General features: G+C 37.4%; 1 protein-coding gene across 1 annotated transcript; it reads left to right on the top strand.

Annotated features, from left to right (window-relative positions):
• Positions 1-445: 445 nt before the first annotated feature.
• On the top strand, positions 446-17,509 carry LOC135777752 (ferritin, lower subunit). The gene is made up of 5 exons (XM_065287973.1): positions 446-579; positions 1,215-1,315; positions 3,446-3,592; positions 16,332-16,457; positions 16,715-17,509. Exons 2-5 carry the CDS (start codon positions 1,217-1,219, stop codon positions 16,862-16,864), a joined length of 522 nt encoding a protein of 173 aa, XP_065144045.1. The 5' UTR covers positions 446-579; positions 1,215-1,216; the 3' UTR covers positions 16,865-17,509.
• Positions 17,510-17,739: the final 230 nt, after the last annotated feature.

The following is a 17,739-nucleotide window of genomic DNA, read 5'->3' as shown; positions in this document are numbered from 1 at the left end:
ATTGATTTAGCAAAAAAGAACAATACATATACATTACATACATTGCATATCAGTAGCCAAGCCATTTAAACTTTTTATCTATCTAAAAAATAAACGTTAGGTGATTTAAACGCTATAAGAAACAGTGCACTAAAGGGAAACATAGGGGAATCAGACTTCGACAGAACACCGGACCCATAAAAATCACGGTTTAATGCTAAAACACTTCACAACCCTACTGCGGAGCAGTCACTTTCTGCAACCAGTTTGGCTCCGCCCACAAAAAACGTCATCTCTGTTTGCAAACAAGAAATTGGTCTATACAACGGACAGAGCCAGCATATGTGAACTCATCCAAGGTGAATACCTTATGTAAGTAAGTAATTAAAAGTTAATAAGTAAATGTTTGCTTTAACATAATGTTCATATGATTTGATGAGATGAATTTGATCGTCAACAGTAGAGGTCGCTGTATAAGAGCTGTGGGTCTGTGTGAAAAACAGCACGTGAGTATAAACTGGCTGATGTGTATCAATGGATTAAAGCTTCTCTGCTTTACCTCGATTTGCATTTGAAACACAACAGTGCTGAAGAACAAAGGTGAGTTTAATACATTTTGTAGTCGTGTTAAAATAAACTTGTGTGGATTAACTTTACACGTTGATGTTACCCTCTCTTTTTGTTTGTTCATTATTGTTATTTTTTTACTTCAACCGTCGAGTATTAGTGTTTTGTGATTGTGTCGGGATCACTGATCCACAGAAACCAAACATAAGCAAATTTTATATTATTCCGAATGAATTTGTGTCGTTGTTTTTATTGATTGTGTTTATTTGCTTCTGTTCTTGTGTAATTATAGAGGACACGATCTGACATGTGCTGTATGTTTAAATGATTGCGCAAAGAGACTTTTTTATTTCATATTGCTTTAAACATTTATTTAGACCATATTTAATTTTTAAATGAGTAACTTCATAAACGGAGTAAATGAATATTAATGAAATATTTATCATACCATAATCTTGCAGTCATTACTGGCAATTCCAGTAAAAACCTGTTTTAGATTTTGGGAAAATGAACACATATTTATAGATAAAAGACACTGGAAGTTGTGTAATATGTGTGGGTATTTAGTTAATTAACGTTTGTAATTTCAAGTTTCACCCATACATTCAGTTCATGTTAATATATATGATGCAAAATATTGAATGTGTTTTGTGTGTTGTTTTCCACAGAAATGTCTCTTGTCAGGCAGAATCTTCACCAGCATAATGAAGCAAACATCAACAAACTAATAAATTTAAAACTATCTGCCTCTTACGCTTATCTGTCTCTGGTGGGTTTCAGTCACTGCTTATTATAATCATCTTTACATTGATAAAAAATGTACGTTTGTTACAGGGCTCGCAAAATTGTTTAATCCCTGATAGCCCTTCAGGCAGGCACTCTTTCATTTTTGGTAGCCCGAAATGAATTCAAGTAGCCCGAATAAAAAATACACTGTTTAATGTAGAATATTGATAAATCCTGGATTTCCATGTAAGCCAGCTTATTTCTGCCCATCCCCAGCTAACAATTTGGTACCCAAAACGGTCCCCTAACATTAGTTTTTGGTTTCTAGAATGTTATTTTCCAAGGATTTTGTTTAATAGCAAGGAATGTTTTCTTAAAGAAAATAAACATTCCCCTAATGTTATTTTTAGGTTATTTTAACGTTCCCCTAACGTTAGGATAATTGAATGTTATATTACTGAATGTTATATTATATGAATGTATTATAACACAGGTTATTTTTAATTTAATTTAATATAATAAAATACCTCAACACATATTTAGATAACATGGTATTTTATCAAATATATAAACAACCAGTGACTTTAACACAATATAGAAGACTTATTTATTAAAAAGGAATAAACATTTAATTCCCTTTAGGTTAACAGATCTTACCATAGCAGTTTATTTTCGCTAGAATAATGTAAGACTCTGAGGTAAAACGAAATGACAAACACACATTCTATTCGCTTTAGGTAAACGTAATATCTTACCACTGCTGTTTAGTCACCTATCAAAAGCTTCTAACATCATATTCTCTTAAAGGAATAGTCTACTCATTTTCAATATTAAAATATGTTATTACCTTAACTAAGAAGAGTTGATACATCCCTCTATCATCTTAGTGCGTGCACGTAAGCGCTGGAGCGCGCTGCTACACTTCGATAGCATTTAGCTTAGCCCCATTCATTCAATGGTACCACTCAGAAATAAATGTATGGCGTAATAGCACTTTTGGGAGTACTTCCACTCGCCTGAAAATTCCGCTCCCCTTCTCCCTCTCATAATGGGAGAGGGAGGGTGTTACTGCGCCGAGTCGAAGTACTCCCAAAAGTGCTGTTCCGCCATACAATATAGTTCCTCTTTTAAATCCGCTTAGAAAAGCGCTTCGTTTTATTTTGTACCACCAAACTTGCTCGTATAACTACTCGTCTTAAATAGGAAAAACGTTGATGTGTTTGGTCACTTCTAACTTTATCTCTGAGTGGTACCATTGAATGAATGGGGCTAAGCTAAATGCTATCGAAGTGTCGCAGCGCGCTCCAGCGCTTACGTGCACGCACTAAGATGATAGAGGGATGTATCAACTCTTCTTAGTTAAGGTAATAACATATTTTAATATTGAAAATGAGTAGACTATTCCTTTAATAGCGTAGACGTGTCAAATCGATCGGAAATCACTCAGATCTATTTTCCTTCTCATATATTTAAGTTACTACCTGAAGAAAGAAAAAAGAAACGCTAAAACAATGTTAGTCTATGAAGTAATTTTTTTTGTAAATGACTTGAGTTCACGCTGAGCACAAGAGCAGGCAGGTGCTTGTGAAGAGCGAAGCCGGCAGAAGCGCGTCCAGAGGGTCGCGTGCAGAGGGTTGCGCGCATTTCAGAAGTGCACATTAAAGGATGGGTTTATTTATGCTTTCACTTCATTTCCTGACAGTTTCACTTGTTACGTGAGGATAATGACTGACAAGAGGACACCGAAATACGTACAATACAATTACCTAAATAAATCTGAGACAAAGCAAAAACATTAAAATATTATTTCCTACCCAAGATAGCCCGACAGGCAGGGCAAAGATACATTTTGGTAGCCCGACAGGAATTCACAATAGCCCCGGGACGTCGGGCTAGCGATTTTGCGTGCCCTGAATTTGTTATATTTTTTTGTCGTCTTTTGATTTTATATATTTTTGTGTTGTTTTGACTTTAACTAAATCTTGCATGTACATGTTTTATGTTCGCAACACAAGTTAAAGACACAATAATGTAAGGTGTTTGAAAAAAAAAACCCAAAAATATAAAAGCACCTTGTGCATTTTCCATTATTGTAGGATTTGATATTTGTTGAAGTGGTAATGTGAAGTTTGTTCCTATGAGTCAGTAACCCCATACTTTTTTTCTTTTTAAGGGTATGTATTTTGACAGGGATGATGTGGCTCTACCCAATTTCTCCAAGTTTTTCCTGGAGCGCTCCGAGAAGGAGAGGGAGCAGGCTGAGCACCTGCTGCAGTACCAAAACAGACGAGGAGGACGAATCCTTCTTCACAACATCGCGGTCAGTCTGCTTTATAGTGTCATTTGTTGTTCTTGATTAAGGGTGCTCCTATCAGGATTTTTGGGGCCGTATACATATTACACTTCCTTCTTGTTGGAGCCACATTAGTTTATTCAAGTAGTGGTAATTTGTTATAATTTTCTAATTAATTTGTGTACTATTATGATTTGCTCTTATTAGTAATATATATTTTGACATTATTATTTTTGTTGTTTATTTATTAATAGTCTTTTATTTATATGTTTAGTCTTTATTTTGGTTAGTTTAATAATTACAATACTTGATTTATACACTGGAGGGCAGTAGTGGGCACAGGTAAAGGTGAATATAGGTAGGAAGTAGGAGGTGTCCTATAGCACCTGGGTGACGGGCATATGGTTTTTTACCAGCGTGAGAGATGCTGTATTGTCTGCTCAGTGGGAACAAATAAACCAGCCACAAGTCTGAATCCAGTTTGAATTTGATTTATTTCTTACCTGCGTACATCACCTGCCCAGGGTGCTAGAAGTTGTCTTTTGAAGGTTTGATTTAAGTTTAATTTATCTTTGTTTGTTGACAAACGGCCACTACATCAAGTAAAAAACCTGCCTATTGATTAAAGAAAGAAGAAAAACTTTCCTTGGAATTTGCTTCGGATATTATTGGGATACCCGATGGAAAATCAGCATGGATTGTTTTAATCATCATTCATGGATTATCTGCTGGCATGAAACAGAGGCGGCCTGATCCGAGCTATGAAGTTCAAGTTGGTATGTACTGCTAAATGCCGTGTAGGAAAACGGTTTCATAAAAGGTAAAAGCCTGCAGTGTGTGCTTGTGTGGATGAATAGGATTGTTTGTATTAAACAAAGTTGTTTCAATAAACGTTGCCTTTGCTTTGTTGCCCGATTGTGAAAATTCACTGATATCAACAATATAAGTTTGCAACAAAATTATGTGGAGAAGCCGAAATCACAGAGGTCAATTAAATTGTCTTCTAAAGGAATGTGTTTTTATATACAAACATGTCAAGAAAAACGCACTGCAAAAACCAAACAGGCTAAAAAGCTTATGGATAAAATCCGTGCTCTAATTGAATTAAATGAAAATGCAAACACAGTGAACACTCAGCTTGCTTTATTCATTAAGTGTTATGAAGGAGCACAACATATTCATGAAACATTTATGGAGTTACCTCTACCAGAAGATGAAATACTCATCGCTAACACTAAAAACTTTGAGGAGAAGATGAAATCATGTCATGCATTTGTTGATGATGTTAAGGAGTGGTTGTTTAAAGCTGGTTATCCATACTCACAATCAACAGAACCTATCGACGCAGGATGCGTTAATGATGAAATACAACCCGAAGACAGTATTTCTAACGTCTTAAGTGTAAGAGCAAGTTCTGTAAAATCACGCGCCACTGGTATATCAAAGACGTCCGCAGCATCCGCGGCGCGCATTAATGCGGAGGCTGAGAGAGCAGCTCTTCTTAAACGCGCCGAAGCTTTAAAAAGGGAGCATCATATAGAAGCGCAGGAGGAAAGGCTTCGTAGGGAAAAGGAGCAATTGGAGCTTGAAACAGATTTGGCAGCTACAACCGCAAGGCTTCATGTCTTAGAAGTGAACTCATCACAGCGTGGATCAAGACGATCTGATGGATTGAACTCTTATTTGAAGAGGAGTAAAGCTCAAAGATCCATCGGTTTAGATCCTCTTGCTAAAGCCTTTGTCCCACCTGAAAATGATGTTCTTGCTGTACCTCATCCGGTATCAGATTTTAAGTCAAACCAAGGATTTACTGAGCGAATGTATGGAAGGCCATTGGGGTCAGAAGCTCTATATCAAGAAGTACAGCCTGCAAATGGATGTCAAGTGGCACATGTATTAAATTCTCAAACTCAAAGTGGTAACAACCAAAATGACATGATGGGGATTATGCAAAAACAAAATGAAATCACTTCACTGTTGGTTCAGCAAAATATTTCCTCTGTCCTTCCTCCAAGAAATCTGCAAATTTTTGATGGAGACCCTCTTCAATATAAATCCTTCATTAGAGCCTTTGAAAATATAGTGGAGAAGAAAACGAATAATCCCAGTGACTGTTTGCAGTTCCTTGAACAGTACACTAGGGGGCTCAACATATACCTCCAGATCAAGGATATCAAAGAGCCAAGAATCTTCTTGCACAGCATTTTGGAGATGAATATAAAATTGCATCCGCCTACATGGAAAAAATACTTAACTGGACACCCGTTAAAGGTGAAGATGTGAAAGGATTACAATCATTTTCTCTGTTTCTCCGAGGATGTTCAAATCTAACAGAACAAGTAATGTATATGAGGGAACTGGACTAACCATCTAACATGCGGAGTATCATTTTAAAGCTTCCTTACAAGCTAAGAGAGAAATGGAGGAATATTGCATGTGATCTGCAAGAACGAAGTGGACAGAGAGCTACATTCATTGATCTTGTAAATTTTATTGAGAGACAACCCAGGTGAAAAAGTAGTACACTTCCATAGTGTACTTAAAGTGCTTTATTTTCGCACACTAATTTTGTACTTAATATACTAAAAATTAATCTTTAGTACTTCTTAAGATGTTCTTAAAATCATCTAAGTGTACTTCACTGTGCTATTTTGAGACACCATAAATATGAACTAAAATGTGCTAAAAATGTATTTAAAAAATGTATTTAGATACCACTTTTAGTAAACTTGAACCCATCTTTGTATGAAAGTTGAGTTCAAGTTTAATTCAAGTGTTAAGTAAATACATTTTTTAATACAGAGATAGTATGTTAAAAATGCATTTTAGTTCATATTCCTGGTGTCTCAAAATAGCACAGTGAAGTACACTTAGATGATTTTAAGAACATCTTAAGAAGTACTAAAGATGAATTTTTAGTATATTAAGTACAAAATTAGTGTGCGAAAATAAAGCACTTTAAGTACACTATGGAAGTGTACTACCTTTTTCACCTGGGAAGTGAAAATTGCTTTAGATCCAGTTTTTGGAAACATTCAGGATCCTCAACATCCTAACGTTAAAGCCTCCTGTAGCAGCCAGCTACGACAACGAAGGAAGGGGAGCAGCTACGTTACAAATGTCACTCCTGTGAGAGAAGAAACTATGGCACGGTCTGCAGAACATAGCACTTTCTCCACTCATTGTTGTCTTTTCTGCCTGCAGAGAAATCATACAGTAGGTCAGTGCTCGCAGTTTACTGCCAAGTCACACCGGGACAAGATCAACTTCATTAAGGACAAGGGTATTTGTTTCGGTTGCCTGAAAGTAGGCCACACAAGCAAGGACTGTAGGAGTCGATTGGATTGCTACGTGTGTCATCAGAAACATCCCGGGGTCCTTCATATAGAAAGACAGGATAAAGGCATATCTGTAGAACAAGGCAAACATCCTGTGAGCCTTCCAAGTGATTCGACTGTTACCTTTCAGACGTGTGGCCATATTGGGTGTGGAAGATCATTCTACCTTCCTTATCGTTGCAGTAAAGGTCAGAAGCAAACTGACTAATAAGATCATGCATACATATGCTTTCTTGGATCCTGGCAGTTCTGGCACATTCTGTACAGAAACCATGGCAAAAAGGTTAAATTTGCAAGGTAAGAAGACAAGTATTTTGTTGAGAACAATGGGCCAATGAAAGGTTGTGAATGCTCATGTTTTGTCAGGTCTTGAAGTGTCTGGCATGGGTGCTGAAGATTTCATAAAGCTTCCTGATGTTTTGACTCAAAAAACCATACCTGTGTCTTCACTTAATATTCCACGACAATCAGATATTGATCCATGGCCGTATTTGAAGGATGTAATACTCCATGACATCCATGCAAATGTTGATCTGCTTATTGGAACCGACGCCCCCAAGGTTCTGGAGCCGTGGGAAGTAATAAATAGTCAAGATGAGGGCCCATATGCTGTCAGAACCAGGGTTGGTTGGGTCATTAATGGTCCTCTTCATGGTGGAAGCCGTAAAGGTAAGAGTGGCTATTCGGCTGTAACCGCAAATCGCATCTCTGTTGAACATCTGCGAGAAATGCTTGTTAAGCAGTATCATCATGACTTTAATGAGAAATCATCAGAAGAGCAGATTGAAATGTACAGAGAAGATATAAAGTTCATGGATATTGTCAGTAGTACAGCAAAACTAATTGGAGGTCATTACTGTATTGACTTGCCATTCAGAAAAGAAAATGTAACCCTGCCAGATAATCGTTACATAGCAGAGCAGCGCTTATGGAGCCTGAAAAGAAAGTTTGACAGGAACAGTGTTTTTAAGGAGGAATATACCACGTTCCTAAATGAAATGATAACACAAGGACATGCTGAGCCAGTTCCTCTTGACCAGCTGACACAGAGCAATGGAAAAGTTTGGTACATCCCTCATCACGGGGTGTATCATCCTCAGAAGGGTAAGCTAAGAGTTGTTTTTGATTGTGCAGCCTCATATAAAGGAACATCACTCAATAATCAGCTTTTGCAAGGCCCCCGATCTTACCAACAGCCTCATTGGAGTTTTAGTCCGATTTAGGCAGGAGCCTATTGCAATAGTGGCTGATATTCAATCCATGTTTCACCAGGTTCATGTCTCTAATAAGCACATTGACTTTCTCCGCTTCCTCTGGTGGCCAGGTGGTGACACTGCACAGGCTTCGCAGGAATACTGCATGAAGGTACATCTATTTGGAGCTGCATCATCCCCAAGCTGTGCCAATTATGCCTTGAGAAGAACTGCAGATGACAACGCAGAACACTTTCCACCAGAGGTTGTGAGTACAGTGAAAAACAATTTTTATGTCGATGATTGCCTTCGTTCAATGGCTTCAGAAGAGGAAGCTAGGAAAATGGTCCAGGATTTAACTGCACTTGGTCAGAAAGGAGGATTCACTCTGTCAAAATGGGTCAGTAATAGTCGTGCAGTTTTGCGCTCTGTCAGTGAAGGCCACAGAGCAAAAGACATGATGGAGCTGGATTTGGATTCAGATCAACTTCCTGTGGAACGTACATTAGGACTACAGTGGTACGTTGAGACTGACCAATTTGGATTCAAGGCCTCAGCACAAGAGCAACCACCAACAAGAAGAGGAATTCTTTCAGTGGTCAGCTCCCTCTATGACCCATTGGGCTTCCTTGCTCCATTCAGCATGATGGCTAAGTTGTTACTGCAGGAACTCTGTAAAAGAAACCTTGGATGGGACGAAGATATTCCCCATGTTCTTGCTAAACAATGGGCGGTCTGGTTGGAAGATCTCCAAAAGGTGGCAAAGTTCAAGATCGATCGTTGCATTAAGCCTAATGACTTTGGAAACCCTGTCACTGTACAGCTTCACCACTTCTCCGATGCCAATGAGGTTGGGTATGGAGTCGTCTCTTATTTAAGACTCGAAAGTGAGGATAAAGTGCATGTTGCGTTTATGATGGGAAAGGCCAGAGTTGCTCCGCTGAAGCAGACAACAATCCCTCGTCTGGAGCTAACAGCTGCAGTCCTTGCTGTCAAAGTAGACCGAATGCTACAGAAAGAGTTCAAACTTAGGCTGGACAAGTCAGTTTTCTGGACTGACAGCACAACAGTCCTTAAATATATATCAAATGAAAGTCGACGATTCTGTACCTTTGTGGCTAACAGAATTGCAGTCATCAGAGAGGCAACTGATGTTGATCAATGGGGATATGTGGGGACAAAGGAAAACCCAGCAGACGAAGCTTCAAGAGGATCTTGGATGATGGGGAAAGTTTTGGATGTCAAATCAGATGTGAATGGGGTTGTGCGCTCTGTCCGCCTCCAAACGAAGACCAGCATCTTGGAGAGGCCCGTGACGAAGCTATGCCTGCTGCTGGAGGCGGCAGCATAATCACATGAATTGACTCTCTTTCTCTTTGTATACCTCTATTATTCTCTTTCTTTTTCTTTTCTTTGCAGGTGCGGCAAGACATCTGTACCTGATGTAGTTAGAATAGATAGTGTGTAGCTCCGTTTAAAGAGTTCAGTAATTGTGATAATATCCAATTAGGGGCCGGAGTGTTGGAGCCACATTAGTTTATTCAAGTAGTGGTAATTTGTTATAATTTTCTAATTCATTTGTGTACTATTATGATTTGCTCATATTAGTAATATATATTTTGACATTATTCTTTTTGTTGTTTATTTATTAATAGTCTTTTATTTATATGTTTAGTCTTTATTTTGGTTAGTTTAATAATTACAATACTTGATTTATACACCGGAGGTCAGTAGTGGGCACAGGTAAAGGTGAATATAGGTAGGAAGTAGGAGGTGTCCTATAGCACCTGGGTGACGGGCATATGGTTTTTTACCAGTGTGAGAGATGCTGTATTGTCTGCTCAGTGGGAACAAATAAACCAGCCACAAGTCTGAATCCAGTTTGAATTTGATTTATTTCTTACCTACGTACATCACCTGCCCAGGGTGCTAGAAGTTGTCGTTTGAAGGTTTGATTTAAGTTTAATTTTTCTTTGTTTGTTGACAAACGGCCACTACACTTCTTATAGAAACAACTTAAACCACAGCATGCTTGGTTATCAGTGTTTGGAATAACGGCGTTTAAAATAACGGCGTTACGTAACGACGTTCATTTTTCAGTAACGGGCTAATCTAATTAATTACTTTTCCCGCCGTTACAACGCCGTTAACGTTACCGGACGTTAAATGCGGTGCGTTACTATGCACTGACTTGATAAACTGTGTGATGCAAACGCAACCCTGGCTCACATAGCTAGTGAGGAGGTAGGTTAATAACGAGATAAGCGATTATGATTGGCTAAGGCAGAGTAATGTGTTTCATGGTAGCCAATCAGAGCCAGTGTTGTTATACATATGCCAGCGCACGCGCCTGCGGCGACACACACACAGGGCGAATTCCAACCGAAAGTGATGATCACTATGCCCTATTCCCTTTGAAGATCAAATCTCTTGATGTATAAACTCTAGAGAAAGTTGCGCAATGTTGTCTCATAGTGTGGCTAATTAAAATACGTTTGGTGATAAAATACAGCGTCTTTTTCTGTTTATTTGGATTTTACATCCCCTTCGCGAAGTGCCCTTCAAGGGCGCACAAACGGCATTTGGAATTTACCCACACACACCGAACAGCTAAACAGAGATTCGCGGTAGCAGAAGAGATATGGCGAGTCAGGATGAGCAATGCGATGAAAAGTTGGCATAAATGTGCATGTAATGTGTACATTATGTCCGGGAGCGAAGACTTTGTCGACATCCGTTGTAAGCAACTCTAATTTAATGAATCATATTGTTAAACTGTTTACTTTTTTAATGAAGAAAATGAAATACAGCAGCCTATGTCTTCCAGACTATTTATTTCAGGTTGTTAGTTTGATTTATTTAATTTGCTACAGTTATTGCAAACACACTTTACTGTATATTATTTAACTGTTTACTTTTGAAGAAAATACCTGTGCCCGGTTGCATGAAAGTCCTTAAGCTAAGAAATCCCTTAAATATAAGGTTAAGGGTACCCTTAATAAAAAATGGGTTGCAAGAAAAACCCTTAAGTGAACCTTAAGGCTGTCAATAAGTATTTACCCTTGAATGCTAAAGTATTACCTTAAGTTCTGCTCTGCGTTGCTACAAAGTCCTTAAGTCCCATTTTCCCTTAAAAACTTAAGGGACTAAAACAGGTCCCTTAACGTCACACGCGATGGCTGATTTTATGTTTTTTTTAAGAAAATGAAGCACAAACGCGCATTTCTAACAATCGAAATAATCCCTAGAGAAAAGTGATGCGCATTTATCAGAAGAATGGCGGTTTGATCGTCCGTCAAAATAAAGTGTTTCCAGTTTGAATTACTTTGAGTATTCATGCATGCGGCACTTTACAGTCTGTTATTTGCGATGTTTCATTGTACACAAATTCGCCGTCTGTTGAGCTGCGTGCGTTGATTTGTTTACGCTGTGAGATTTTGTAACCGTAGCAACTGCTTCTCCGCTGCCGTGTTTTGGCAGAGACTATCGTAAAATACTTAGTATAAACACTTAGGTAAGGGTGACAGTTAAGACCTTTGTTGCAACGCTCTTAAATAAATCCCTTACCTCAGGGATTTTTTCTCCCTCAGGGAAACCCTCACTTAAGGAGTTTCATGCAACCGGGCACTGAAGTACAGAATGTCTACCAGACCAGTTGTCTGACATTGGGAGTTTGATTTATTTAATTAAGAATACGACTACAGAGCAAACACACTTTTTGTTGTTTAAAAGTTAACTTTTTGTGAACAAAACACTTGGAAGTACAGGTTGTTTACTTCAGTGATTCCCAACCGGGGGTACGCGTACCCCAGGGGGTACGTGAAGAGTTTCCAGGGGGTACGCGAAAAGATTTACATTTTACTTTGATCTCATTTACTTTTAATAAAAATGTCTTTCGTTTGTCCAGTCATTTACCTAAGATTGATTTTTGTGAGGAAAGCATTGTAAAAAGGACAACTTTGTAATTTTAATCTTATCATTAATATAATTAGGCGTCAAGAGTAAATGCGCTGCATGATCCAAAACGCAATAGCGATGTCCAACTCAAGAACGATCTGACTATTTTCAATGAACCTGAATAGTTTCTAAAGACACAAAGTTTATTAACTATAAATAATGTTCAAATAATGTTATAATATTCATTCCCGCTGCCATTACATTTTCAAATTATGCAAAAAAAACTTTTGCATTGTTTTTGGCTAACATATATTGTCCCGTATGATGTCTTTTGTATTTATAGAGAATGTCTTAACACATTTTGTTTCTCTTAATATTTGAACTGAATAATTTAACTTATTTGCACACTTTAATTATCAGTAACTTAAATTGAGATTGTAGTAAATTTAGGGCATTTACTAAAAAGGACGTTAGAGCTCAATTCCAAATAAGCACCGGAGTGGATAATTTGCGTGTGATTTACTACAAAGGCGCAAATAAAATACACAGGCACAATAATGACATATGCACATTTCTATAATGACCATTGCAATCTATAAGAGCAGCACAATTTAGTACAGGGTCGCAAATAAGAGACCTCGGCAGGACATCGCAATGAAAATGCGGACTGCGGAGTGTGAAATTCCAGCTAAGTGAAAGTAAGAACAGGAGGACGAAAGATGAACGGTAAAAGAAGTTTGAAATACCTGATTTGACTTCTCCTCGTGACTTCTCCTCTTTTCTCCAGCAAATTAAACATAGCATGGCTTGGCAAACTATATATATATTTTTTAAAGTATGTTTCTCTGGCAAAATTTAATACTCTCCTCGCATTAATGTTGCTTCTAAAAGGAAAACTTCCACAAATGCAAATGCAATAAGGTCGCAAAAGTAACACCTTTTCAGAGCGAAATATCTACTGCGTGTCTTTAGTAAGTTCAGTCGTTATTTAACGCCAAAATGATGGTTTGCGCAAGCTGTAAAAGGCCCTTAAAGGGGTCATATGATTACATTTTTTTAATTTGTAAAATAAGTCTTTGGCGTACCCAGAACCCATATGTGAAGTTTTATCTCAAAACACCCAACAGATAATTAATTATAGCATGTCAAAATTGCCATTTTGTAGGGCTGAGTAAAATGTGCCGTTTTTGGGTGTGTCTTTTAAAATGCAAATGAGCTGATAAAATGCAAACACTGATCGCAATGATAGTGGTTTGTTGAAATAAACATGCTTCATCAGTCAGTGCTTTTTACTTTAATGTTTAAAATTAATAAATATTACTAATTATTTGTCTTTAAAACACAACTTAGGTTTAGTTTCGATGAAGGGGTACTTGAGCCTTACTGATAGGGCTGTGGGGGTACTTGAGGCAAAAAAGGTTGGGAACCACTGGTTTACTTGACCAGTTGTCTCAGGTTGAGAGAGTTTGATTTAATTTAGTTTGCTGAAGTTAAATGCACTTTATATGTTGTAACTTGTTTACTTTTCTTACAAAGATAATACTTGAAGTGTAGGATAAAACTCTTGCTGTCTGTTGACGTGCAATAAATATGGAAAGTTATGTATGAACACCTGTCTGTTCTACTCATTTCAACTGACATGTGAAAACTGCTAAAAAAAAAACAAATTCTTTGACATATAGCAACTTTTTTTTAACCGTAACGCAAATAGTTACTTTCCCTGGTAACGAGTTACTTTTATTATAGAGTAATTCAGTTACTAACTCAGTTACTTTTTGGAACAAGTAGTGAGTAACTATAACTAATTACTTTTTTTAAGTAACGTTCCCAACACTGTTGGTTATTGGGAACCCCCATAATAATGAATGAATTTCCACGTATCTTAATTTCATCGTATATAAACTTTTTTGTTTATGATGAAAGCGTGAGTGCGCACATCGAAGCATGAAATGTTTAGGGTGCTTTTGACTTTGTAGGATTTCCTTTGCACAAACGTTGCACATTGCAGAACTGTCCTGCAGTCGGTTGAATGTAGTAAACGGGTTTGACTTCATGCAGAGCTGCACAGACAGACACGCAGCGCCGCATGCTGTTGAACACATCTAGCTTAACAGGGAGTAACACAAGTTTTGCGTCATAAAATCGTCTCTTTCAGTGTTTCCCACAGGATTTTGAGAGACTAATAAGCATATACAGTTGTGTTCAAAATTATTCAACCCCCAATGCTGTAAAGGGTTTTAGGGAATTTAGTGTACATTTGTAATTTTATTCAGAATGAAATCCTACAAGGACTTCTTAAAGAACCATATGCAACTAAAATGACATCAATTGGTTTTGTAATACAGTAGTAAATGTTTCTTTTGTGAATTCTTCATTGACACAATTATTCAACCCCTTAAAGACCACCACTCTGAAGAACAGAGGTTCACTGAAGTGTTTTCAATCAGGTATTGAAAACACCTGTGGATGTCAGGGAGCAGCAATAAAGCCTCATAAGCACCAATTAGGCAGCTTTAAAATGACTGTGATACTCAGCTCCTTCTAAACATTTACTGGTGTGGTTACAAACATTGTGAAGTCAAGAGAATGGTCCAGGAAGACAAGAGAAGAGGTGATTACTCTTCACAGGAAGGGCAATGGCTATAAGAAGATTGCAAAGATGTTAAACATACCAAGAGACACCATAGGAAGCATCATTCACAAATTCAAGGCAATGGCACTGTTGAAACGCTACCTGGTCATGGCAGAAATAAAATGCTGACTTCGACTGGTGTGCTCTACCTGAAGCGTAGAGTGGAGAAAAGTCCCCGTGTGACTGCTGAGGAACTGAGAAAAGATTTGTCAGATGTGGGTACTGAAGTTTCTGCTCAGACAATACGGCGCACCCTGCGTACTGAAGGTCTCCATGCCAGAACTCCCAGGCTAACCCCCTTGCTTTCTCCAAAGAATAAGAAGAGTCGACTGCAGTATGCCAAAAGTCATGTGGACAAACCACAGAAGTTTTGGGATAGTGTTCTGTGGACTGATGAAACAAAATTAGAACTGTTTGGGCCCATGGATCAACGCTATGTTTGGAGGAGGATGAACAAGGCCTATGAAGAAAAGAACACTTTGCCTACTGTGAAGCATGGCAGGGAGTCAATCAAGCCTAAGAATGTGACTGAACTGGAGGCTTTTGCCCATGATGAATGGGCGAAGATACCCGTAGATCGCTGCAAGACACTTGTGTCAAGCTATGCTTCACGTTTAAAAGCTGTTTTAACTGTAAAAGGATGCTGTACTAAGTACTAAGATTGAATGTCACTCGGGGGTTGAATAAAACTGATAATGATGTGAGCACAGAAAAGACATTTGTGGTTATTTCATTATAAATGTTATGTTATATTTGTCTGACCTACACGTGCCTCTTTGATTTAATTGTAAGCAGAGTGACTGAATGATCAAAATCAATGTCAAACCGGCCCAAACAATCAATTTCAGTTGAGGTTGAATAATTTTAAACACAACTGTATGTGACGTCATCACTTGTTTGCGTTTGATCGAGTGTTGGGACCTGAAATCTGTTTCACTTCTACTCTTTGATCTAGCACATTATATTGCATTTTAACACAACTGAATGCTATTTTTATATATTATCGGTTTTGTTGTCAGACATAAAACGAGTAGACTATAAAGTAGTGACTAAACAGAACCCAGTTTACCTTGTGTTTAATCCAACCAGCTTTTAATTTTTTTTCATTTTGCTGCTAAAATCCTGATTTTCAGACAATATTCACCTGTATATGAGAGCCGGAGCTCTAGATATCGATTTTATAAATATGACAGGTGCTATGAAGTGATGACCATAAAGTCTGTTTTAAGGTCTTGACGCCCTTTACTTTCTATTAGACCTTAACCGTTGCTTCTCTTTCTGATCAAAGATGTTTGTACTATAAGCAAATGGCGCATTAAACTACATCGCTCCAGCAGCGCACTGTCACTCTGTCACTGATATACACTCGAGTTTTAATATAGCTTTAAACGTGTTTTCAATGCCCGAGAGAGACTGCAAAAGCATTCAAATATATTTTTCCTCCCTGAGATGACCTGACGGGCAGGGCAGAGAAACATTTTGGTAGCCCGACTGGAAGGCACAATAGCCCTGGGATGTCAGGCTAGCGATTTTGCAAGCGCTGTCATTTTACTTGAAATTCATGTTTATTTTATTCAGTATGTATACATACACAAACATATGGCATATGATAAAAAGATACTGTTTTTCATATGTGAAATGTAATTTTAGAAGCTTTGACTGGTTTGAAAAAAAAACAACTTTCCATCTTACTTATGTTTCATCAGAAACCCACTCGTGATGACTGGAGAGGAGGTATGGATGCCATCACTTTTTCTCTAGACTATCAGAAATCTCTCAACAGATCCTTACTGGAGATTCATCAAACAGCTGCTGAAAACTCTGATCCTCATGTAAGTAAATCCTCATTTTAAGGTCAGGCTGTTATCAATACTGACAGCTGTTTTTTTCCTTCAGTTTAGTAATAATTGATCAGCATACATATTTTGATTTAGTTACTATGTACAATCACTAAATGTCACAATTTAAAGAAATAATGTTTTTGTGTTATGGTTAAGAAGAACAATCCTTATGAATCTTAAATTTTTGTTGTAGGCCAATTGAATCTGATTCCTTCACTGTGTCCAATGTTGTCTCCGCTTTCTTTCAGCTATGTGACTTTCTAGAGAGCCACTTTTTGACAGACAGCCATGAAACCATTAAGATAATGGGTGACCATGCAGGCAGTCTGAGTCGTCTTGTCTCCTCTGATCCACATGGCAAGATGGGAGACTATCTGTTTGATAGGCACACGCTGTGATGTGCTCCACAGTGAAACTGTTTGATTACTTTAGTAACCTTTCAGTATTATATTGAACATTCAAGAGTTGATAAAGTCACAAATATTTTTGACACCACACTTTAATGTACTTTCATATAAGTGGAAAAATACTGTGATCGTAACTTATGACTGCCATTATATGTCTTTATACCTCAAACATCCAAACTGTTATAAATTGTTTTACTTGAAGTCAGTAAAGCAGATTTTGTTGTTCATAATTGCATACAGTTTACATTTTCACAGTTTGGTTGTAACCAAATTTGGTTGTAAGTACTTATTTCTTTGTATGTTCAATTTTGTCTAGAGGTAATACAGCTTATTAAAATCTTCTAGCGTTCCTTACAGTTGTTTGTCTTCATAATAACTAGACACTGATCAGAACCTATGCTAAAGTTCCTAACTAACAGTAAACCCCTGTACACTTTTAGTCTATAAATCACTTCAAAACTATATGATGACCTTACATTTAACTAAACTTTTTTTTATTTTATTTTAAATATTTTGATGAATTATACTCAAACTTATCAGATATTGAATTTGCTTATGATTTTGACTAGTATAAGTAGTCTCATTTACTGTAGTTAAAGCATGAATGTAATTCTGAAGAAACTTGAAAATAATCTATCAAGGTTATATGAAAGGGATATTCTGCCAATTTAAAGTAAATTTAATGATAAAATTGAAAATTAAAAAAATATATATTAACCATTTCACTATACACAAAATATGTCATTTTGCCAATTTTTTTACATTTTTATTTTTTAAGACAATGCATAAACTGTAATTTTATTTTCACTTCAATCTGGAGGCAAGCCACTGTTTACTGATTAACAAAGGATTTGCAAACAAATTGA

This window comes from Paramisgurnus dabryanus, chromosome 22 (assembly GCF_030506205.2).
Source record: "Paramisgurnus dabryanus chromosome 22, PD_genome_1.1, whole genome shotgun sequence".
NCBI classification, from domain to species: domain Eukaryota; kingdom Metazoa; phylum Chordata; class Actinopteri; order Cypriniformes; family Cobitidae; genus Paramisgurnus; species Paramisgurnus dabryanus.
The sequence above is the reverse complement of the archived record's forward strand: the minus strand, read 5'-3'. Positions and strand labels throughout refer to the sequence as shown.